Source organism: Monodelphis domestica, chromosome 5 (genome assembly GCF_027887165.1).
Source record: "Monodelphis domestica isolate mMonDom1 chromosome 5, mMonDom1.pri, whole genome shotgun sequence".
NCBI lineage: Eukaryota > Metazoa > Chordata > Mammalia > Didelphimorphia > Didelphidae > Monodelphis > Monodelphis domestica.
Window position 1 is genome coordinate 110,818,096 of NC_077231.1, and position 23,832 is coordinate 110,841,927.

Consider the following 23,832-nt stretch of genomic DNA (forward strand, 5'->3'; position numbering starts at 1 on the left):
GGAAAGAGATCAAATGTCGTGGAGAGGGGGACCAGAGGAGGGGACTGAAGAGAGAGGAAGGAGTCAAGGTTGTGAACCTGGGAGATTAGGAAAATGGTGGCGCCTTCAACAGTCATAAAGAAATTCTAAAGGGAAGATGGTTTAAGAGGAATTAAAGGTGTCTATGGGACATCCAGTTTGAGAGGTCCAATAAGCAGCTGGAGATGTGAGGTTAGAGCAGAGAAATATGTAGATCTGGGAATCTACAGCAAAAAGAGACAATAATTAAATCCATAGGTGCTGTTATTACCCAAGCATATAGTATAGACGGAGAAGAGATGAGGGCCCAAAACAGAACCCTGGGGAACACTGTTAGTAAATGGGATCTGGATAAAGACCCAGCAAAGGAACCTACGAAAGAGCAGTCAGACAAGTAGGAGGAGAATCAGGATAGATTAGTGTCACCAAAACCTAAAGAGAATATCAAGGTGAAAAGGGTAATTGACAATGTCAAAGGTTTCAAAGAAATCAAAGAGGAAAAGGATTGGAAAAAGGTCATTAGATGTGGCAACTGAGAGATCACTGATAACTTCAGAGAGAGCAGTTTGGGTTAAATGATGAAGCTGGAAGCCAGGAAGTTAAGAAGAAAGTAAGAGGAAAAGAAGTGGAAGTATTGACTGTGAACTGGCCTTCTCAAGGAGAATAGCCACAAAAGGGAGGAGAGGTATGGAATGATACCTAGTGGAGATGGATGGATCAAGTGGAGGTTTTCTGAGGTTGAGGAAGACAGGAAAATGTTTGTAGGTAATGGGGAAGCAGCTGACACACAGGGAAAGATTGAAAACAAGAAAGAGAGTGGGGAAAATTGAGAGGAAAACAAGTGAGGGGGAGGGGAAATCTCCTGAAGAAGATGGAATAGACTGAAGTCATTTGTGAATGTAGAAGAGTTAACCTTGGCAAGAATAAGGGCCACTTACATCTCAGGTGAGACGGGTGCAAAGGTGGAGATAGTGAGGAAAAGGCATCTGAGTGAAGTGAGAGGCAAAGGAGGAAAGAAGAGGGAGATCTTAGTGAATGGCCTCAATTTTTTCAGAGAAACATGAGGCAGGGATATCACCTGAGTAGGTGGAAGATGGCAACACTCTCTTTAAACTAAGATATTCCACCACTCCCTGATCTCTATTGAATATGTATAATTTGCTGGTTTATAATTTGGCTGGAGAAAGGGAAGGGTGGGTACTGGAGGGATATGAAGATTCCTTCTGTCTTCTGTTTCTTGGTATGTCTATTAGCCCTTGCTGAATCAGTCATGTGCTCTATCTATCTATCTACTATACTATAGCCTAACTGGACTGCTCTCCATTCCCTGAAGAAGGCTCAAAATGTTCTACTTCAGTGTCTTTGCTCATGTTCTTCACGGAATCTCAGAATTAGAATGGACTCCGGAGGCCATGTAGTCTGAATCATAACTACACAAGAATACTCTCTATGACATTTCTAACAAGGGTTCATCCAACTCTTACTTGAAGACCTCTCCCTGAAGAGGTGGAACCCACTGCCTCCCAAAGCAGCTCATTCTACTCCAGGATTCCTATAATTGGTAGGAGCTTTCTTTCCCAACTACATCTGCCTTGCAACTTCACCCATTGCCTCTAGCTCACAAGACTAATTCTTCTACATGAGAGCTTTTAAAATGCTTGAACCCAGCTCAACATTCCCCTGAAAAATTCTCTTCTCTGGGTTAAATATTCCCTCATGCTTCAATGCACCCTCAGATACCATGACCTTGAGGCCCTTCACTTTCCTGGTTGTCCACCTCTGGTCATGCTCTAACTTATCAATGTCTTTTCTAAAATGTGCCACCCTGAATTAAGCCCAGTACCCCAGATGTGGTCTCAAGCAAACAAGCCTTCACTGTAGCAAGGCAATCCTTCTCTTTTTCCTATTTTTCATTTGAATTTACCAAATGCTTTGTTAAAAATTGAGTCCTTCTCCCTTTCTTTTTCCTTTTCCTTAAGCCCTTCTGAATTTCCCCTTCCCAGCTTTCCATCTTTGACCTTTTTCTTATTTCCAAAGCCCTCTCAAATTTCTTTTTTTCATAGTTCTCCTTCTTCAGCTCCTTGTATCCTCCAGCCAGAATATCCTCCTCACCTGTCTCCAACTACTGAAATGCTATGCTTTCCGTAAATTCTGAGTCAAATGGCGGCTCCTCAGTAAAACCTTTCCTGATCACTCTAATCCAGAAGTGGCCCACCTTCCTCTGAATGCCCACAGACATTGGTGTGCACCACTAATGACACTCTGGCATGCTTAACTTTGGATTACAGTGATGTATTTATTCCCTTGCTAACTTATAAGATCCTTGATGGCAAAGACACCCTTATATTCTTTGTAGTACCTAACTTTGAACATAGTAGGTATTCAACAAATGTTTATTAATGGAATGAATGGACAAGTGTTCATTAAGTATGTACTCTGTGTTCAGCAGTATGCTAGGCACCTATAAGGATATAAAAAAGACAATCTCTGCCTACAAGGAAACTAACTAGACGTTGTTTTTGTTGGGTCATTTTAATCATGTCTAACACTTTGTGACTCCATTGGGATTTTCTTGGCAAAGATACTGGGATAGTTTGCCATTTCCTTTTCCAGCTCATTTGACAGATGAGGAACCCTCGACAACAGGGTTAAGTGACTTTCCCAGGGTTACACAGTTAAGAAATGTCTGGAGTCAAATTTGAACCCAGAACCTCATGTCTCCAGGGCTGGCTCTCTATCCACTGAATCAACTAGCTGCCCTGGAGATGTACTGTTAACTGTATAAGAGATGGAGGAAATTGTTGTTCATTTCCAACTCTTCACAACCTCACTTGGGATTTTGTTGGCAAAGATATTTAGCATTTCCTTCTCCAGCTCATTTGACAGATAAGGAAACTGAGGCAAAAAGAAACTTGCCCAGGGTTACATAGTAAGTGTCTGAGATGAGATTTGAACTCATGAAGATAAGTCTTCCTGATTCCAGAACTGGCACTCAATCCATTGTACCACCTAGCTGCCCTATAGACTATAACCTTGTGATCTCTCAATGGTTGAACTGGTTTACCCACAAACAATGGATGGGAGGACCATGGGAGATAAAAAGAGAAAAGGGAGAGAAAAAGAGTTTATTTCCCACCATGATCAGCTCTGACAGAAGTTGTTTCTCTGGGTGCAAGCCCAGTTGTTTTGTTTTGTCATCTACAATGACAACAGAACACAGAGGTGACAGCCAGGACACAGAGCAAAGAAGCACATCTTGATAAGCAGTCTGCCGCCTCTGGTCTTATCAAGGCTTTTGTTAAGCTGTCAGGGAGTGGGATGAAATCTTAAGGAAAAGCTGCTTCACATGAAGGCATGAGAATTGTCCAAGAGAGGCCGAAGGGTGAGGGTAGGCTGGGAACAAATGCCCTGAGTAGAGGAGCAACCTGGGGAGGAAAAGGAAGAGAAAAAGAATCTTGGACATTTGTCCTCCCACATCAGCACATGGACAGACTGGGAACTGATGCTGGAATACCGATAACCCTGCCAGGAGCACGCCTGAGCTGTAGAAATCGATCTCTTAATACCTCATTGGGGGTGGAAGAAAACAGGACCCAGAAAGATAAAGTACCTCATGTTCCCAAGAGTCCTTTTGCCAAAGAAACTGGATTTCTCTTGCACCAAAAGTTATTCGCCTGTCTCTGAAGATAATGAAATGATGTATTCCATCTCTACCCTACACTGAAGACACACCGAAGGTAAGAAGAGGAAGGACGCACGTGCGTGTGCACGCACACACACACACACACACACACACACACACACACACACACACCCTTGGATGCCTCTCTGGTGGTCAGCTCTATGAAAAGTCTGAAAATTACCCAGAACAGAACATGAAGCAGGGCAGATTCCTAAGCTGTCTCCTGATGGTGCTGTTGGGACAGACATATCTGACTTGCCTGTTTCTGTGATAGGAAATTAAGATTTGGAATGTGAGATTAGGAGTTGATAAGTATAGACTTTTAGAATCCAAGTGAATAGAGAAAACCTCCAGATAGGAAGTTTTCTCCAAGAGTTCATAGCATCATAGAGCTAAGAATGGATCATCTAGTACAAAACCACCTAGAAATGGGCATAGCTAGGTTTTACAGATGAGGAAATTGAAGTCCAGAATAATTAAATGACTTCCCCAAGGTCAAACAGTTAATAGAGTGATAAAGATAGAACTAAAACTCAAATCCCTTGATTTCAAATCTAAATGTCTTTCCAATGGACCCTACTCCCTCTCCTCTAACATTTTTCCTTTAGAAAAAGTCCCATCTAAAGAATGCCCAGACTAACAAATATCTTGTTTTCAAAGGTAATATCCTTGGGGCAGGTGGGTTGCTCAGTAGCTAGAAAGTCAGGCACAGATATGGGAGGTCCTGGGTTCAAATTTTATCTCAGATGATTGCTAGCTGTGTGACCCTGGGCAAGTCACTTAACCCCCATTGCCCAACCCTTATCACTCTTCTGCCTTGGAACTGACACTAAGTATTGATTCTAAGATGGAAGATAAAGGTTTAAAAAACAAAAATTAATATTCTCATAGCTCCTGGCTGATTCCACTCCATTTTGGTCACCAATTCAAAAATCTAATTGTCATGACTGTGAATTTTAGATTTTTTGTGTTTAACCTTTATTTCCCATAGGAGCGTGTTATTGCTCGTTTGGTTCCTGGGAGTGAGAGGAGAAGAGCCATCCCAGGATCTCAGATGCATTGCCATTAAGTGGGTGGATATAGACTACCCAGATAAGCTTGCAAAATCCTTTCTATGCCTCAGTTTCCACATGCCCAGGGCAGTCTCAGGAGCCCAAGATGAAGAGAGACCAAAATCAAAAGGCTAAATTTGCAGCCAGGTTATTGGCATTTAATCCTGTAAATTAGCAGTGTGACCTTGGGAAAGACTTTCCTTCTCTCTCGCTCAAGATTCGGTTTTCTCTGAAAAATAAGGAAACGGAACTAGAAGATTTCTAAGGTCCTTGTAGCTCTAACATTGGTGCTATGGGCATTTGAAGCTAAGAAGGCTTAAGTTCAAATATTGAAATGGAAGGATAAATTAAAAGATTTCTATTGGGCATCTTTTAGTCCAAGAATAATATCATTCTGTAGCTTGGATATGACTGAATAAATAATAAATAGGTACTAAGTACCTATTGTGTGCAAGCTTGGGATAGTTAGGTAGCCTAGCATATAAAGTGATGGGCTTAGGGTCAGAAAGACTTGAGTCCAAATGTGGCCTCAGACATTTACTAGCTGTATAAGTCTGGGAAAGTGACTTAACCCTGTTTGCTTTATCTATAAAATGAGCTGGAGAAGGAAATGGCAAATCACTACAGCATCTTGCCAAGAAAACTCCAAAAAAGAAGCAATGAGGTGGCTCAAAAGATAGAGAGCCAGAACTAGAGACTGGAGTCCTGGGTTCAGTTCTGAGCTCAGATACTTCCTAGTTGTATGACCCTAGGCAAGTCACTTGACCCCCATTTCCTAGGCCTTCCTGCTTCCCTGACTTGGAACTAATATTTAGTACTATTTATAAGACAGAAGATTAAAGTTTAAATTTTAAAAAAGAAAAGAAAACCCCAAAAGGAGTCAGACACAACTGAAAACAACAGCAACAATGCACAGGGAACTAGGTGTATAAGGCAGAAATGAAACAATTTCTGTCCCCAAGATAAATAAACATGCCCAGATAAATAAACCCAAAGTGTCTAAAAGTAATTTCAGTAAGGAGAGAAGCTAAGAACTAGAGGAATCAGCAAAGAAGGTGACACTTGTTCTGTGCTTTGAAAGAAATTAGGGATTCTAAAAGGTAGAGGGAATACATCTGACCCAGACACGGAGGACCACCTGCAAGACTGAGGGAGGAAGAGATCATATGGAAGGGAAATAGTGGGCTGATTTCACTGGAATCAAAAATCAACATAAAATAAACCAAAAAGGAAGGTTGCCAGTACCAGGCTGAGAATATTATATTTTATTCTAGAGGCAATAGAATATCATCATAATCTTTTGAGCAAGGAAGTGATGTGATCAGCTCTGTATCTAAGGATGATTGTTCGGATGCTGACAAATATCTTACAGCATGTGGTCTGAGTCCCAAATCAGAACCTGGGGTGCAGCATCTTTGCCTGGGAGCCCATGCAAGCAGGAGCTGGAGTGAACGAGGGGTTGTCCCTGCTGTGGTGAGATGCTGCTGTTGTCAGCATTACCTCTGGGAACCTAATATGAGTTTAATAGGTTACCCATCCCTTGGCTTTTCATTCCAGAGTTTTCTTATGGGGATGGTAGGATCAAACAAAGGGGAAAAACAGAAAGTAAGATAGATTTACCATTGTTCCAGCAATTTCTCCAAGAAGCCAGAATTTAGTCACTCTCTTGGATTCCTTCAATAAGCTGAAATGCAAGTCAGGAAAGTCTTTAGCACTATGAGAGTTGGAGTTAGTTTCCTGAGAAGAGTCCTCCATCTCTAACTCTTCTCTCCTGTCCTTCTACAGAGAGATATTTTAGACTTCGATTGTACTAGAAAACTTGATGGTTCTTTTATTTATTTGTCTGTTTGTTTGATTAATTTAGAATATTTTCCCATGGTTACATGATTCATGTTCTTTCCTCCTTTCCTCCCTTCCCCCTCCTGTAGCCAACAAGCAACTCCACTGGGTTTTATATGTATCATTGGTCAAAACCCATTTCTGTATTATTAATATTTGTAATAGAGTGATCACTTAGAGTCTACATCCCCAATCATATCCCCCATCAAACCATGTGATCAAGCAAATTTTTTCTTCTGTGTTTCTACTCCTATAGATCTGGGTGTGGACAGGGTTCTTTCTCATAAGTCCCTCAGAATTGTCCTGGATCATTGCATTGCTGCTAGTAGAGAAGTCCATTACATTCGATTGTACCACAGTGTATCAGTCTCTGTGTACAATGTTCTCCTGGTTCTGCACCTCTCACTGGAAGTCATTCCAGTTCCCATGGAATTCCTCCAGTTCATCATTCCTTTGAGCATAATAGTATTCTATCACCAACAGATACCACAATTTGTTCAGCCATTCCCTAATCAATGGACACCTCCTCATTTTCCAATTTTTTGCTACCACAAAGAGCACAGCTATAAATATTTTTGTACAAATCTTTTTCCTTATGATCTCTTTGGGGTATAAACCTAGTGATGCTATGGCTGGATCAAAGAGCAGACATTCATTTAAAGCCCTTTGGGCATAATTCCAAAGTGCCTTTCACAATGGAAGGATCAATTCACAACTCCACCAGTAATACATTAGTGTCCCAATTTTGCCACATCCCCTCCAACATTTATTACTTTCCTTTGCTGTCATATTGACCAATCTGCTAGGTGTAAGGTAATACCTCAGAGTTGTTTTGATTTGCATTTCTCTAATTATAAGAGATTTAGAATATTTTTTCACGTGCTTATTGATAGTTTTGATTTCTTTATCTGAAAACTGCCTATTCATGCCCCTTGCTCATTTTTCAGTTGTAGAATGGCTTGATTTTTTATTTAGTTCCTTACAATTGATTTAGTTCCTTATAAAATTGAGAAATTAGACCTTTGTCAGAGAGTTTTTGCTATAAATTTTTTTCCCAATTTGTTGCTTCCCTTCTAATTTTGGTTGCATTGGTTTTGTTTGTACAAAAACTTTTTAATTTAATGAAATCAAAATTAATCATTTTATATTTTGTAATATTCTCTATCTCTTGCTTAATCTTAATTCTTTTCTTTCCCATAGATCTGACAGGTATACTATTCTATGTTCACAGAATTTACTTATAGTTTCCTTTTTATTTAAGTCATTTACCCATTCTGAATTTATTTTGGTATACAGTTTGAGATGTTGATCTAAACCTAATCTCTCCCATAATGTGTTCTAATTTTCCCAGCAGTTTTTGTCAAATAATGAGTACTTGTCCCAAAAGCTGGGATCTTTGGATTTATCATATACTATCTTGCCAAGGACATTTACCCCAAGTCTGTCCCACTGCTCCTCCCTTCTGTCTCTTAGCCAGTACCATACTGTTTAAATGACCACTGCTTTACAGTACAGTTTAAGATCTAGTACTGCTAGGCCTCCATCTTTCACATTTTTATTGACCCTATAGTTCTGATCCCACTGCCCACATAAGAACATTCTCTTCTTACGTTGGGAAGAAATACAACTCTCAGGGTCTTTGGAGACTTAAGCCTCTTTGAAAGGCAGTTGGGTAAAGCTTGCCAGAAGGACAATTACATATACTAAAAATAACCAAGTAGAAACAAGAAGATAAATTCCACTTAAAATAATCTAAAAAATGTATAAAGCATGTGAAAGTTTACTTTTGGAGATACACACTAGATTTAGATAAATATGATAATTTTACAAAAATAAAAGGGCACAAATAATTATAGAAATATTAATAACTCATGGTTAGGCCATGTTAACATAATTAAAATTATAATACATCATAAAATAATTTGCACATTTGCAAATAAAATTTCTGATGTTATACTTTTTTAAACTGGGAAAAAAAGAATAATTAAATACATTTGGAGGAGCAAAATTTTTAGTATCTCCTAGGATATAATGAGAAAAGAGTAAAAATCAAGATGGTATAACACTGCCAGACCCCAAATTATAATATAAAGTAATCGCCATCAAAACTATTTGCTACTTATTTAAAAACCAGGAAAAAAAGTAAATCAGTGGAATAGACTAGACAAACAAGAAAAGAAAGCAACAGTAGCCCAATTTTTCTTAAACTCAAGGATGTAAATTACTGGAAAATGGAACTCTTTTTTGATGACAGCTTCTTGGAAAATTGAAAAGAAGTTTGGCAGAAATTCGATTTAGATAAACAGTTTCCATCATATAACCAATAAACTCAAAATATATATAACCTGAATGTCAAAGTTCATATCATGAAAAAAAAATTCCAAGAGAATGAAAAAAAGGATTTTTGGGTCCTGAATAAATAAATACTTTTTAAAAAATAACTGATTGGATAGCTGGACTTGAAGAGTAGTTATTTATGGTTCAGTTTCAATATGGCAGGAGGTATCCAGTACAGTATCTTAGGTAACTCTACTTGGCTCTGGGCTGTTTAATATTTTCAGGCAGTTGGTCAGAGAACATTTATGAAGCATCTACTGGGCACTAGGCACTGTGCTAAACGCTGAGGTTACAAAGAATGTAAAAGATGGTCCATGTTCTCACAATCTCATGGGGGAGACAACTTTACAAGTAAGTAGGTACAAGCAAACAGAATAAATGATGGATAATCAACAGAGAAGGCCCTAGAGTATCAAAGAATGGAAAAGACTTCCTATAGAAGGTAAGATTTTAGCTGGAACTTGAGGGAAATCAGGAGTGAGAGATGAGGAAGGAGATGAAGGCATAAGGCATAAGTGAAAATGCCCAGAGGGTGAAGATGGCAGGTCTTCTTCAAGGAACAACAAGGATGAATTTTCCTCTAAGAAATCCTCTACAGGTTACTTGACCTGACCATTCTTTTAGGGGAACTGAGCCTGGGCAAGAGGGAAGACAAAGAACACCCAACTCTGAAAATCCTCCTTATGGGATATTTATTAAATTGTCTTCCTATCAAGTCCAATGACTACAAGACTATTATGATGCTGGATTTTGAGTCAAGACTTCAGTTCAAATCTCATCTCTAAAACCTGTTAGTTATATATTAATGGACACATCCCAGATGCTTTCTGTGACGACTCATTTTCCTCATTTATAAAATGGCTATATTTGTACTCTTTACCTTACAGAGCTGTTATAAAGTGCTTTGTAAACCTTACAGTGTTATAAGAAGGTTAGTTGTAATGATTCCCCAGATGCTATTAACTTTAATTTACCCACAAATATAGGTATAGATCTCTCTGCCTAGCAACTAAAGAGAATCGTAGCATGTTAGAGCTCCTAAACATCCTTAGTGCTCCTAGCACTCTAGAGATGCAGACAGCATGGTGTGGTGGTTAAGTGACTGGACTTGGGGTAAGGAGACCAATTCAGACCCATTCTAGTCCTATGTCTCTGACAAATAACCTCTCTGGTCTCAGTTTTTTTAGCTATAAAAAGATGGAGTGGGTCTCAATAGCCTCTTAAGTTCCTTCCAGCTCTAAATCAGCAATCATCTAACCTAACCCCTTCATTTTGCAGATCAAGCCCAGAGGGGGTTATGGGATTTTCCCACTGTGGCACCTTAGAGGTGAATCTAGGACTCTGGCCTCTGAACTCTTAGTAAAGTGATCTTTCCTCAATTCCATGCTGCAGTTGTGACCCTAAAAGAAAAGGCAGAAAATCCTACTTTGTTTTTCCCAAAAGTTTTAAACTATTAAGGCTATGTATGGGATTTTCTAGAGAATGAGGAGTTGAGGATGGCTCCAAGGTTTGGACCCTCAGTGACTAGAAGGACGGTAATGTCCTCAACAGAAACAGGGAAGTTTCAATGTCACATAACCTATAGAGACTTCAGTTTCTTCAATGGTACAATAAAGGGGGAGAAGGCCAAATTAGATGATGTGTAAAGCCTCATCTGGCTCTAAAATGCCATAATTTTAACTTTTAGTTAGGAGCTACCAGAGTGATGATAAGATTCACATTATGTTAATTAATTTTTTTTTTAATTTTTCTCATTTGTCTTCCTAAAGAAAATGTCCTAATCATCCCTTTTTAGCTAGGACAGACTGGAACTGGAGGCTTTCATTGCTTCTCTCTACCCATCAGCACCAACCTTTTTACTCAACAGTCTGACTCAGCTTTTCCTTATAAATTTCATCTCAGGGTATGAACTTATCTAGTACTTTTGAACCACTTCTCTTTCTGACTTTCCATTTCTTTTTTTCTCTCTTATCCTCTCTTCAACTAACTGCCTGCAAACCAACCCCAATTCTTCCCTTCCTTTCCCTTAATCCCCCAACTATACACAAATACATCTCTTGTCTTCCCTCCCTCTTCCTGCTGCTGTAGCTGTGGGTGTGCAAATGAAGTTAGAATTACTGCAACGAAAATTCTGGGCAGCAGTGGAACAGGTAAGGCCAATCACTGTTCCCAAGGACTTTAGAAAGAACTAGAGATAGAACTTTACCCAGATCAGACCCAAGGAGTAGAAGTAGGGTTGGGGACAGAAAGAAGGTTAAAAGACATGGTGAGTTTAAGGGGAAAACTAATGATCTCTTTTTGGACATGTGAGTTTAAGATGCTTACAAGCCATCTATGTGGAGATGTACAGCAGAGAATTGAGGATATAAGATTGAAGTTCCACACAGATTGAGGCTGGATATATAGGTTCAAGAGTCATCTGGAGGAGAGGAGAGGAGAGGAGAGGGGATCGGAGGGGAGGGGAGGGGAGGGGAGGAGGAAAGGACCTAAGATAAGACCTTAGGAGATCCACATACCTATGGGACAAGTCATCACAAAGATAGAAGGAAATCCAACAAGTAACAAATATGAAAGCCAAGGGAGGGAAAAGTAGGATAGAATGCAGAACAATGTCAAAAGCTACTGAAAGGTCTAGAAGGATGAGTATTAATAAACTGCCACCATTTATCAATTTAAACTAAATTGTTAGTAACCTTAAAGAGAGAAGTCTGTGGGCTGGTGGTAGTCAGAAACCAGATTACAATTGTCGGAGGAGTGAATTGGGAAGAGAAAAGAAAAGAAGCAAGTGAGTATCTATGGGGTCTGGCTATGAAAGGGAGATCAAAGGGAAGAAACTTGAGGGGACAGTAGGATAAAGTGAAGGATTCTTTATGGAAAGAGAGATCTGGGTTTGTTTGTAGGCAACAAGGAAGGAGAAAATTAGAAGAGATTGACAATTGTTGGGGGAGGAGGGGAAGGAATGATCAAAGAGGCATGCTCCCAAGTCATATAGAAAGTTTGGTCTTAAGACCTGTACAAGAATATTCATAGCTGCTCTCTTTGTGGTGGCCAAAAATTGGAAAATATGGGGATGCCCTTCAATTGGGGAATGGCTGAACAAACTGTGGTATATGTTGGTGATGGAATACTATTGTGCTCAAAGGAATAATAAAGTGGAGGAATTCCATGGGAACTGGAACAACCTCCAGGAAGTGATGCAGAGCAAAAGGAGCAGAACCAGGAAAACATTGTACACAGAGACTGATATACTGTGGCATAATGGAATGGAATGTACTTCTCCATTAGTAACAATGCAGTGACCCTGAACAAGCCAGAGGGATCTATGAGAAAGAACACTATCCACATCCAGAGAAAACACTGTGGGAGTAGAAACACAGAAGAAAAACAACTGCTTGATTACATGGGTCCAGGGGATATGGCTGGGGATGTAGACTCTGAATGAACATCCTAGTGCAAACATCAACAACATGGAAATAGGTTCTGATCAAGGACACATGTAAAACCCAGTGGAATTGCATGTAGGCTACAGGAAGGGTGGGGGAAGGGGAGGGAGGAATAGAATATGATCTTTGTAACCAAGGAATAATGTTCTAAATTGACAAAATAAAAAAAAAAGAAAGTTTAGTCTTGCCAAGGTCAAAGGCCACATCTTTCTCAGAAACTAAAGCAAAGGAAGGAAGAATGGTGGATGCTGTTAGAAATGGTTTTAAGAAGAGGGAGCTCATATCCTCTGTTTTCTAAAGTAGGAGGCAAAATACTAGGAATGGGATAACCATTTATCTGGGATGTTGTAGAGGGAATTTCTGTTTATCTATGAATTAAACGAGATGACCTCTGAGATCCAGTTCTACTGTTTCTGTTGCTTTTCAGTCATCTCCAACTCTTCATGACCCCATTTTACTTAAATGGTTTACCATTTCCTTTTTGAGCTCATTTTACAGAGGAGGAAAGTGAGGCAAATAGGGCTAAGTAACTTATCCAGGGTCAAATAGCTAAGACATGTCTGAGACCAGATTTGAACTCATGAAAATGAGTCTTCCTGACTTCAGGCCTGGTACTAGCTTGCCCACTTTCTGCATTTTCAACTCTATGTTTCTATTAGAAGTCTCAGAGGTCTTAGCTGTTATTCACTTGGTCAATGAGCTCTGACTCATGGTGAAAGACACTCGTAAGTGGAAATGCTTGGGTAACATTTTGGGAGGAAATGAAATATCTAATATGGATAAGCTCCAAGTCTGAAGAAAATATAGGCCATCCATAGCCTAGCACAGCCTGTGAACCATCACTGGGAGATTGAGAGTCTTGTGGCTCTGGCTACTGTGCCCAAGGCTACCCACGGTTGACTAATCTTTACTCTGTGTGGAAACTAATTATACTACCTCCTAAGGGATATAAGGAAGCCAGTATTGAGGGGAAAGGTGGGTATCCCCTGAGTCAGTCTCAAATGTGGAGAGGGGAGGGATCTTACCTGCATTTGGAATTTTATCATCATGATCATCTCCTAAGTACTGGAGTGGAGAGAGTAGGACATGCATTGGATGCAAAGTCCACTTTCAGGTTTTATTCTGTGTTATTACCTCTCTCAGCTCAGCTCTTCTCTTCTTATAGTTTAGTGCTGGGATGACTTTTATTCTCTTCCAGTGCTTTTCAGACAGGAGTTCCCTGGGGAGTTACTAATGAATTTTCTCTCTCTCCCATCTCTCCGGCTCTCTCTGGTCTTGGTCTCTGATCTGATGCCTGCCTTGAATACTTTTACTCTTACCCAGTCTGGTAACTTGGATGTAAGTAAATAACTACTAAGGGCTTTGAATTCCCCTTTCTTTTCTGTCTTACATCTCACCCTAGATCTTTTCCACATGGAATTTATAAGCATGAAAATGTCCCATTACTGCTTTATACAATAAAAACAAGGTATTAATAATCCTGCTCTAGGTTCATCTCCATTCCTGAGAAAGGTGGTGACAGTAAAAATATTCCATTTAACTTTCCAAGGATATATATGCCCTACCCTTTCTGATGTCCTCCACATTTTTTATCAGTTGACCTGTTTTCCTATTTTTATTTCCCCTCAACTTTCATATTCCTCATCTTCCTTCAATACAACAGGGTTTCCTTCTTGTTCCATCTCCATTTTCCTCCTAGCCCTTGTTTCTTTCCCCATCAGTTTTCTCCTTCTCCTCTTTCATTTGATCCAAAGAATACAAGATTCTCTAGGTGTTTGCTTCTAGTCCTCACGCTGGGAAAAGTTGAGTCTCTGGTACCATAGGAAAATGGTCAAAGGTATGGGAAGTGAACAGGGAAGCATGATTGGGGGCAGCAGAGATGGGGAGGTAAAACAGTCTATTTTAACTGAGATATGGTCACCCCCATCAGCCTTGAATGGCAGGGGAAAGAGTCTTAGTTCCTAACAGTTTCATGTCATGTATTGTCACCTTGATGCTATGTGTCCTTCCTAGTCTCTGGGAATAGCTGATGAGTAGATACCACCTTCACTTTTCATGATGGGCCAGTGTGGTTTAAGAGGAGACTGATCCCCTAGAGTTGGATAGGCTTCACCAGGGAAGTCTTTTGCCTCATTTTACCACCCCCAGCCCCTCAATGTGTCACCTGTATAGCACTTGAAGGAGTGCAAGCACATATGTGTGTGTCTCTCTCTCTTTTTTTTTTCCTAGTGCAACCAAGTGGATGGAATCTGCCCACTGAGCTGTCAGGATAGTGTGAGTTCTTCCCATGAATTTCACAGAACATAAAGGGTAGTAGAACTCTTTATAGAATTGCTAAGAGAAATGCTATGAATATACATAGACCCAAGCACTTACAAGAGAGGAAGTTCCCTCCTTGAGTACCCCTACCACTTCCCCAATGATAGTTAGGGGAATGAAATGAAAGGAATATAGCTCCTTTCTAGAACTCCAAAGTCATATTAGGGCAGAAAGAATTGGGAAATCAGGATTCTCCTACCCAAGTATGACCATCATTGAATATTTCTTCTCCCTCCACCAGGACCTGGACTGCTTTGTCATAGACAACAATGGATTCATTCTCATCTCCAAGAGATCGGAAGAGGTAAGCTTGAAGAGGAAGCAGAAATCTGGGTAGAGGAGGGAAGTGAGGGAAGAGAATGGAGGTTGAGGTGTTTTCCACCAACTTCTGCATATTCATTGGAAGTACCTTTTTGTTCATGCTAGACCCAGGAAATTATTAAATATGAATTCCTTTTTTGGGACTGCAAAGAGGGAGCAGAGGCTTGATCTAAACTGAGAACCAAATATTCCCTGAGTCAAAGAAAGTAAACCCACTGCTCCTAATTAACCGTGCTGACCCAAACCTTTAAATCTAAAATCACTGAATTTGACAAAAATCAGAGAATCAAAACATTCTCTGAACATAAGCCAAACTGGAACCAGTTGGGCTTATTGGCCCTATTTTATTGGTGTCCTAAATTGAAGAGAACTACTGAGAATTACTTACTCCTATGTATCCAAGTCCTGACCAAAAATCATCTTTGTGCTGGGTTGAGCCAATGCTCTAGTCTAGTCAAAAGAGAAGTCTTGCCCCTATCAATATATGAATAAAAACAAAGAACCTACCAGGGGAGCAATCCCCAGTTTCCTTCCAATTGATTTCTTATAACTCCTTTTCTCCACTGGATCTTGTTTAGTCATTTCTTTCCTTTCAGTAAGTCTTATATTCTTCCTTCCCTAGATTTTCTTATTAAGTCCCTCCCTCCAACCCTTTGTAAACAAACAAAATGCCTGTCCTGCCCCATCTACCTGCCACCAAGTGGCAAGACCATTTGGCAACAATGGGAAAAAATTATAATCACTCTCATTCAACTGCACTTTAGAGTTTGCAAAGCAATTTTCTTCCTATCATCCTGGAAGGTAGAGAAGGTAAGTATTGCTATCTTCTTTTTACAGGGGATACCTCAGTGGGTTTGTTATTTCATTTACATGGGTACTCCTGCCAAATGATACTTCCTACAGTCCTTATCTATTCATCTACTTGGCTCTTTCTGTGAAAATATTTAGACTGAACTTTCATGAATCTTTGTGAGATCCATTTTAGGACAGACAGTGTAGTAGAGAATGCACCTGCAGAATGCTGGAGCTGGTGGATCCCTTGCATTACAGAATTCTGAGTTACAATAGAACTAAACCCAATCAAATCTCTGCAATGAGTCTGACACAAATATGGCAAGCCCTTGGGAATGGAAGGTTACTAGGTTACCTTTGGAGAGGTGAACCAGGCCAGGTTGAAAAAGCAGAGCAGGTTAAAGCTTCCCATTGATCAATGCTCTGTCTGTGAGTGGCTGAAAAAGAGAGGGAGAAAGGAAGGATGAGAGACAGAGATAGAGACAGACAGACAGACAGAGACTTTATACATGAAAAAACTGAAGTTCAGGGAAGTTTAAGTGACTTACACGGAATCACACCATTGAGAAGTGGCAAAGCTAGGTTCAAATAAAGATGTCCTGTCTCTGATGTTGAATGGTATTTAACACTTTTTATCAATGGCTTAAAGACATTGTATTCTTCCCAATATATTGTGCTGTTCACATCCTGCTTCAGCTCTCTCTCTCTCTTTGAGAGAGAACTAGAGAGATTGCAGATTTTTCCTTTCAGTGACTTGAAAAAAAAATCACCAGTTAGGTGAAATGTGATCTTTTCTGCTATCTGAATAGGTAAAGGAAAAGCTCATTTTCTTTTTACTCACTAGCAAGGAGCTAGCTATGGCACTGCTGATACGTTTTGTTTTACACAGATAATAGAGCATCTAAGTTCTTTGCCTTCTGTCTTCCTTTTCTTTCTAGAGATCTCCTTTAGACTATTTATTTCACTGCTCTCTAGGAGGGCACAGGCAACAAAAAGTTATCAATCCATCTTGGTACTTGTGAATAGCTCTGGCAGAAAGGTGCTATTAAAGCAATCTGCAGGGACAAACTCAGTGCCTTGCTGCTCTCTTCATATGCATTTGAGCTATTTCAGCCTCCAACTTTTCTTGGGTGTGGAAAGATTTCTTTGCATCTGAGAGCTTCCTTGACTTTTCAATGGTTCTGCCCCTTAGGACCTTCAACTGAAGTCTCAACCTGGCACCTAATATTACTGTTTGCTAATGATTTCAATAATTAATAGTCTTCTGATATGGTTCAGTTTCCAAATTTCTAAACTGAATAATAGTCTTTGCACGACCTATCCCAGAAGAAACATGGTATGTGAAGTCAAGATCCGGATTCAAATCCCTCCTCAGAGACTAGCTTTGTGTGCCCCTGAACAAGTCACTCTAACTTCTCTTGGCCTCAGTTCTTCATTGACAAAATGAAGAGGTTGGTCCAGATGGCCCCTATGGTTCCTTACAGGGGCTGTCTTTCATAAAATGGCTATCTGGAAGCAGATGAATTACTAAAATCAGAGATCCTGTCTTTGAATCCTGACTCTGCCATATACTAGGATGAGCCACTTTGTTCCTTCAAGCCTCAGTTTCCTTATCTGCAAAGCAAGGGTCTTAGGTTAGATAATCTCTGAAGTCCCTTCCAGTTTAAAATCCTAAAATACAATGATTTAGGGTTCTTATAGGAATGTAATTGTTGTTGGTGTTCAGTTGTGTCTAATTGTTGGTGACCCTATGGACCATACAGTCCATGGGATTTTCTTGGCAAAGATACTAGAGTGGTTTGTCATTTCCTTCTCCAGCTAGGTGGTGTAGTGGATAGAAAATCAAGCTTGGAGTCAAAAAAATACTCATCTTCTGAATTCAAATTTGACCTCTGACAATTCCTAGCTATGTGTCATTGGGCAAGTCAACATTGTTTGCCTCAGTTTTTGTATCTGTAAAATGAGCTGGAGAAGGAAATGGTAAACCACTCCAGTGTCTTTGCCAAGAAAACCCCAGATGGGGTCAGGAAGAGCTGGACATGACTGAAATGACTGAGCCACAACAATAACAGATGGGACTAAGTTCTCTGACACCACAGACACTGGATAATAGCTGTCAAGGGTGATAATCATGGTTTTGAGTGGGATTAGAGTAAATGATCATTTAGATGCCTTTCAACGTCATGATTCCATGATTCTGGAAACTCTTCTCTAGATATCCTCTATTTACTTGTATAACAATCATTCTTACATCATTGCCCCATTCTTATTTGGGAGCTAGGTGAAAAAAAACAACAACAACAACAAAAAACAGGCTGAATAAATGTGTTTATTAAGCAAGGAAATGTTTCCTTTCCACCTTCCCTTGTCTTCTACCCCTTGCCATTTTTATCTTCACTTTATCATCGTTACTTCCACCTCTTACCACCTTCGCTGCTCTCTCCTCTTCCTTCCTTGCTACCTGCCTGCTGCCAGATGCTCCTTGCTTCCTGACACATATCTCACTGTCCACTGAAAGTTTCTAACAGTGGCCGCCAAATCAGTTGTTTAATTGCCAGAAAATCAGCATTAAAAGTGTGGTCTTTATGCCAGGTGATAGGTACAGGTTCCCTTTTGTCATTCAGTCTACTCTGTATCTTAACAATTAAATCGGTCCTGTCTGCTCCCTCTTCATCCTCCTTCTCCAAAAGGAACAAGAAGGCTATTTTTAGATGGCTAACCTCCAGTGGCTCTCTTCCTTCCTAGCTCTTGTCCTTGGCCAGATCACCTTGCTTTCCTGAACCTGTTTCTTCTTACATAAGGTGGGGATAATAAGGCTGGCACCATCTACCCCCAAAGGGTAGTAGTGAGGAAGGTGAGAGGGGCCACCCAGGTGGTGATAGGAAAGAATGCAATTACCATCTGATACAACATCTGTGACCAACCCTATAATGAACAGTTATGGCCTCCCTGAAAGAGACAGCTGTCTCCATTATCAAATGCAAAACCCTTTGTGAAATGCCAGCAGAGAGATTCTGCTTGTGGAATGAGAATAGATTGGCAGGTAGCTAATGGGGAGAACCAGAAGCAAGGGATGATAGCCAGAATTTATATTATTCTTGACAGTTACCAAGAGCTTGAGAGAGATCTGGATGGAAAATTTTGAGCTCAAACCCTGCCTCAAACACTGTGTGACCCTGGGCAGGTCACTTAACCTGTCTCAGTTTCTGCAACTACGAAATGGGGGTAAAACAATGCCTACATGCCAGGGTGACTGTGACTCAAGTGATATAATATTAATAAACAATTTGGCACAGTTCCAGGTACCTAGTAAAAGTTATATAAATGTTTGTTTCCTTCCTATATACATCCTGATTGATCTAGAATCATAGGATCATCTATTTAGAACTGAAAGGAAACACAGAAGCCACCTCTTCCAACCCTCTCATTTTGTACCCCAACACACGGCCATCAAGTCTATGTTTGACTGACAAGGAAGAACATACCACCTCTGGAGGTACCAAATAGTCCTGGTGGCTCTTGCAGGCTTCTGAGTCTTTGTCTAGTCGACAATGTGCCACCCATCCCAAACCATAAAATTTGGTGCCTTCTTGGCTGATCACCTGAGCTTCTTATCCTGTCTTTAGGTTCCGCCATCCCCGACCACCTTCCTATTGCCCTAAAGCAGGGGTCCCCAAACTATGGCCCTTGGGCCCCCTGAGGCCATGTATCTGGCCCCCACTGCACTTCCAGAAGGGGCACCTCTTTCATTGGTGGTCAGTGAGAGGAGCACTGTATGTGGCGGCACTGCAAAGCATGGCATTGCTCATGTACAGTACTACTTCCAGTGACATAATTCTTTGTGTGGCACCTTGTTCTGAGAGTAACTGAAGGAGAACGAGGCGCCACTCAAAGGCTTATGTGGCTGCACAATGGAAGACATGGATCCCGCACTGTGTATACTGCTGTCTGGTGAGGGTTAGGGTTAGGTTTTTATAGTCCAGCCCTCCAACAGTCTGAGGGAAAGTGAAATGACCCCCTGTGTAAAAAGTTTGGGGACCCCTGCCCTAAAGGATACACAAGTTAAAGCGACATGGGACAAACGGCTATAATTGAGCCATTGGGGCAAGGTTCAGTAGGAAAGGAACCAAGGAACCACATATCTATAGTTGTGACAGTGACAGTGACACACCAATGACTGTGTGGGGGCAGCTGAGTGGCTCAGGGGTTAGAGATCCAGGCTGGAAATGAGAGATACACATGAGAGGCTTTAGACATTTTCCAACTGGGTGCCCCTGGACAAATCACTTACCCACCAGTGCCTAGCCCTTACTGCTCATCTGCCTTGACACTGATACTCAGGATGATTCTAAGACACAAGGTAACGGTCTAAGAAACAAAACAAAAGTAAATGCCAATGCTGACCAGCCAACCAAGGAGCCAGGTTGTGCATGGAGAGGACATATCACAGCCCAACTGACAAAAAAATCTAGTTCCAGCTCAACTTGTAGGATCTTGTCCTCATTACTCTTGTCTATATTTTTCCAGCTCCACAGACAGACCACTCAACATTTTGAAAGAATGTTGGTGCTGGAAAAAAATTTTTTTATCAGACAGCATCTTGGGAGAGCTAAAAGTGCCACACATCTTCCCAAATGCATTCCAACCAGGTCTCTTCCTCCTGTTTAAGAAGTGATGTCAAAGGGGCAGCTACATGGCACAGTGGATAGAGTGCCAAGTCTGGAATCAAGAGAATTGGGTCCAAATCTGGCCTCAGACACTTCTTAGCTTGTGTCACCCTGGACAAGTCACTTAACCCCAATTGCCTAGCCTTTGCCACTCTTCTATCTTAGGTAAGATTGGGGCAGAGAGGGTTGTTAAGAGATATTAAAGTATCTTCCAAGAAATTAATGACCAGAAAAAGAGGTGGGCTGGTACTATAGCAAGAATGAAGGAGGACCGTCTAAATGTTCCATGAAATGCCAATTCTCTAGAGAAAAGCCTCCATCAGTTAGAAAGGTCCTCTCTGGAGGATTTAAGTGAGAACATGAACAAGAATCTCCTACGACATGAAGATGTGGATAAATGGCGATCTGTACCATGGACAGGAGTATCTGCACTGAGGTTTTCTCCTATTCATCCAAGTATTCCCTATAAAACCCTATAAGGCAGAGAATAGGTAGGAGTATTACTGTTATTACTACTGTTCTCATGGCAATTCCATTTTAAATACGATGAAATTGATATTTAGGGAATTTATGGCTTGAATAATTAATTAATGTTAATTAATTAATATTTTCTGGAGCTGGACCTTGAACTCCTGCCCTCTGATTCCTCAACCAGGGCTCTTTCCACTCTGAGGTCAGAGCTTACAAACTTTGTGACAGTTGCTGTTTGTGTTGCTTCTCCCACTCCTTTCCCTCACCTCACCTTTTCCCCAGATCTCTATGTCTTCTCCTCCCACTCATCATTTCTTGCTGTCATTCATATCATTCTATGTGCCTGGGAAAGACCTTCTTCCACCTCTAGCTACATAGCATCGTGTGCTGCTCCCTATCCTTCCCTCCTTTCCACCTCCTCCAATTCCAGACAATTTTATTAAGAACTGACATCTTTCCAAGGGCCTCCCCCAATGCCACCTACACTTTTAATAGTTAATTAATTTCTTTTCATCATTATCTTAATAACTATTAATAAATATTTCAATATATGAAGGGAAAGAATATTGTATAAGAAACAGTGAACTTGTTCATTTTTTTTTTTTCAGAAGTCTATATAGGGGGCAGTTGGGTGGCTCAGTGGATTGAGAGCCAGGCCTAGAGACAGGAGGTCCTGGGTTCAAGTGTGGGACCAGACACTTCCAAGCTATGTGACCCTGGGCAAGTCACTTGACCCCCATTGCCTAGCCCTGACCACTCTTCTGCCTTGGAACCAGTACCCAGTATTGATTCCAAGATGGAAGGCCAGGGTTTAAAAAAAAAAGTCTATATACCATAGATAGGATAAAGAGCATTTAACAAAGTAGTAACAAAACTGCTCTAGATGTGTTCCCTTTTGTACTTGTTTTCTTTTGTGCAAAACAAAGCTTTATTGATGCTCTTTTTTACATAAAAATCACTACCCACTAACTTCCTGCTCCCCCAGCCCCAGGAGAAGTATCTACCCTTATAACAAATAGATGTAGTCAACAAAACAAAAGAGCACATTGACTGCCTCTCTAGTCCATTGCCTCCTATATTTTTTTCTTAATCCTGTCATATACATTAGCCTTGTCTGTTGTTTTCTTAGAGATAGTATTGGCTGATTTATGTGACTTTACCTCACTTACTAGGTGTATGATCTTAATTGTTTTTCTATAAAATGGGGGTGATATAGTATCTATTGCACAGTTCTGTTGTAGAAAAAAACACATTGTAAGCTTTAAAGTGTTACAGAACTGTAAACTAGTATTGTTAGTATTATTTTATGTGAGGGAGAAGCTTGGGATCATCAAAAGTCCTAACAAATTCCCCGGGTGCAGTCCAATGTGTTCTCTGCCTCCTGCTATTTGTCCAGAATATCTGTACCTAAATTGTCCAACTGCCTCTCTTACTCTGGACAATACATATTTTTCATCAGTTTTATTTTTCCTGTGGGGACTGCTAGGCTGATCTCCTTTCAGTGACTGTGGATGTCGCTAAAGCCTCTCTTTTTAACACCACTATTTTCCTACAAATCATGTCATATCGCCATCACAAAAGAAGTAAAATTGTGGATGACTCAAAAAAGCAATGGAGACACATGGCGGATGCAAGCCGACTGCAGCATGTTAGCAGTGATAGCTGGAGCAAGAACTAGCATAGAAGACATCAAGGATATGTATTATTGGGAAAGGAGGTGGGCCAATTAGTGGTGAGAGCAAGAGTTAACAGATGGATACACAATTGGTACCCACAAAACGTTAAAGGACTTAAGAGAAAGGTCTTCATGATGGAGAGATGTAGCTATTAAAAATTTTACAGTATCAGAAGTCTAAATGGGCTATGAGAGCTACCAAAAGAATGCACACTGATGAAATCATGGCTTCATTAAAGTTTGAGTATTAGCATAAGTGATGGCTACCATGAAACTAAACTATCACTGGTCTGTCAAAAAATAAAAAGCCATCTGCCAGTAGGACATGAACTTTGGGTAATCTTCCAAGAGTGGTTACGGGTTGGTACTAAGCTCTCACTCAGATCCACTCTCAGCTTGTTCCTTCCTTGTACCCAAGAAGATATTTTCAGGCAGTTGACCAGGGTAAGGGAGTTTATTTTGCAAATGTGGGGGGGAGTAAAGTTAAGATAATTGACTTAAACCTCTGGTTTCTCTAGCCCACATCAGAATTTCCTAAATTTGCTAAAAAAGAGACCTGGTCTTCATCACATGGCATAGGCATGCAAATTAGCCCATCCCTAGGGCCTAAAGGGAATTAGGCAATGGGACAGCAAAAATGCTAATCAGCTTTGACTTCTTTCTTGTTCTCCATCTGCTCCCAGCCTCTGGTTGTTTGTGTAGAGCTTCAGTCAGGCATTCTCATGTGACCCCCTTTCTTGCCCCACAGCCTTCCCAAATCCTGCCTACCTCTTTTTAATCTTTCCCTCCATATCAGTGTTTTACTTTTAATCGCTCCCCCTTTCTCTCTCCCTTATTTTACTCCCTTTCCAGCCATCATCCTTCTTATTCCCTCCTACTTCTCTTTAGGGTCTTTTAATCACACACACACACACACACACCGATTTTTTCTCCTCCCCACACCCCACTTCCTTATTCCCCTTCTACTTCTCTATAAGGTAAAAAAGGTTTCTACACCCCCAACGAATCTGGCTGTTCTTCCCTCTCTGAGCCAATTCTGATGAGAGTAAACTTTAAGTAATCCCTGTCACAACCCTCATCTTCCCTTCCTTGTAACAGTATTCTACCATCCCCCATGCACCTCTTTTATGTGATATAATTTACTTCATTTTATTTCTTCCCTCCCATTTCTCTTAGTACAATCCTCTTCTTTTTTTATTCTAGTTTTTTTTTACAT

General features: G+C 40.6%; 1 protein-coding gene across 1 annotated transcript in view; it reads left to right on the top strand.

Annotated features, from left to right (window-relative positions):
* CACNA2D4 (calcium voltage-gated channel auxiliary subunit alpha2delta 4) overlaps window positions 1-23,832 on the top strand; it is a 169,838-nt gene that overhangs the window by 106,623 nt on the left and 39,383 nt on the right. Inside the window, exons 27-30 of the mRNA XM_007503831.2 lie at window positions 11,017-11,078; window positions 13,695-13,709; window positions 14,601-14,645; window positions 14,932-14,994. Coding sequence (XP_007503893.2) covers window positions 11,017-11,078; window positions 13,695-13,709; window positions 14,601-14,645; window positions 14,932-14,994 — 185 coding nt within the window. The remainder of the gene's footprint in view (window positions 1-11,016; window positions 11,079-13,694; window positions 13,710-14,600; window positions 14,646-14,931; window positions 14,995-23,832) is intronic.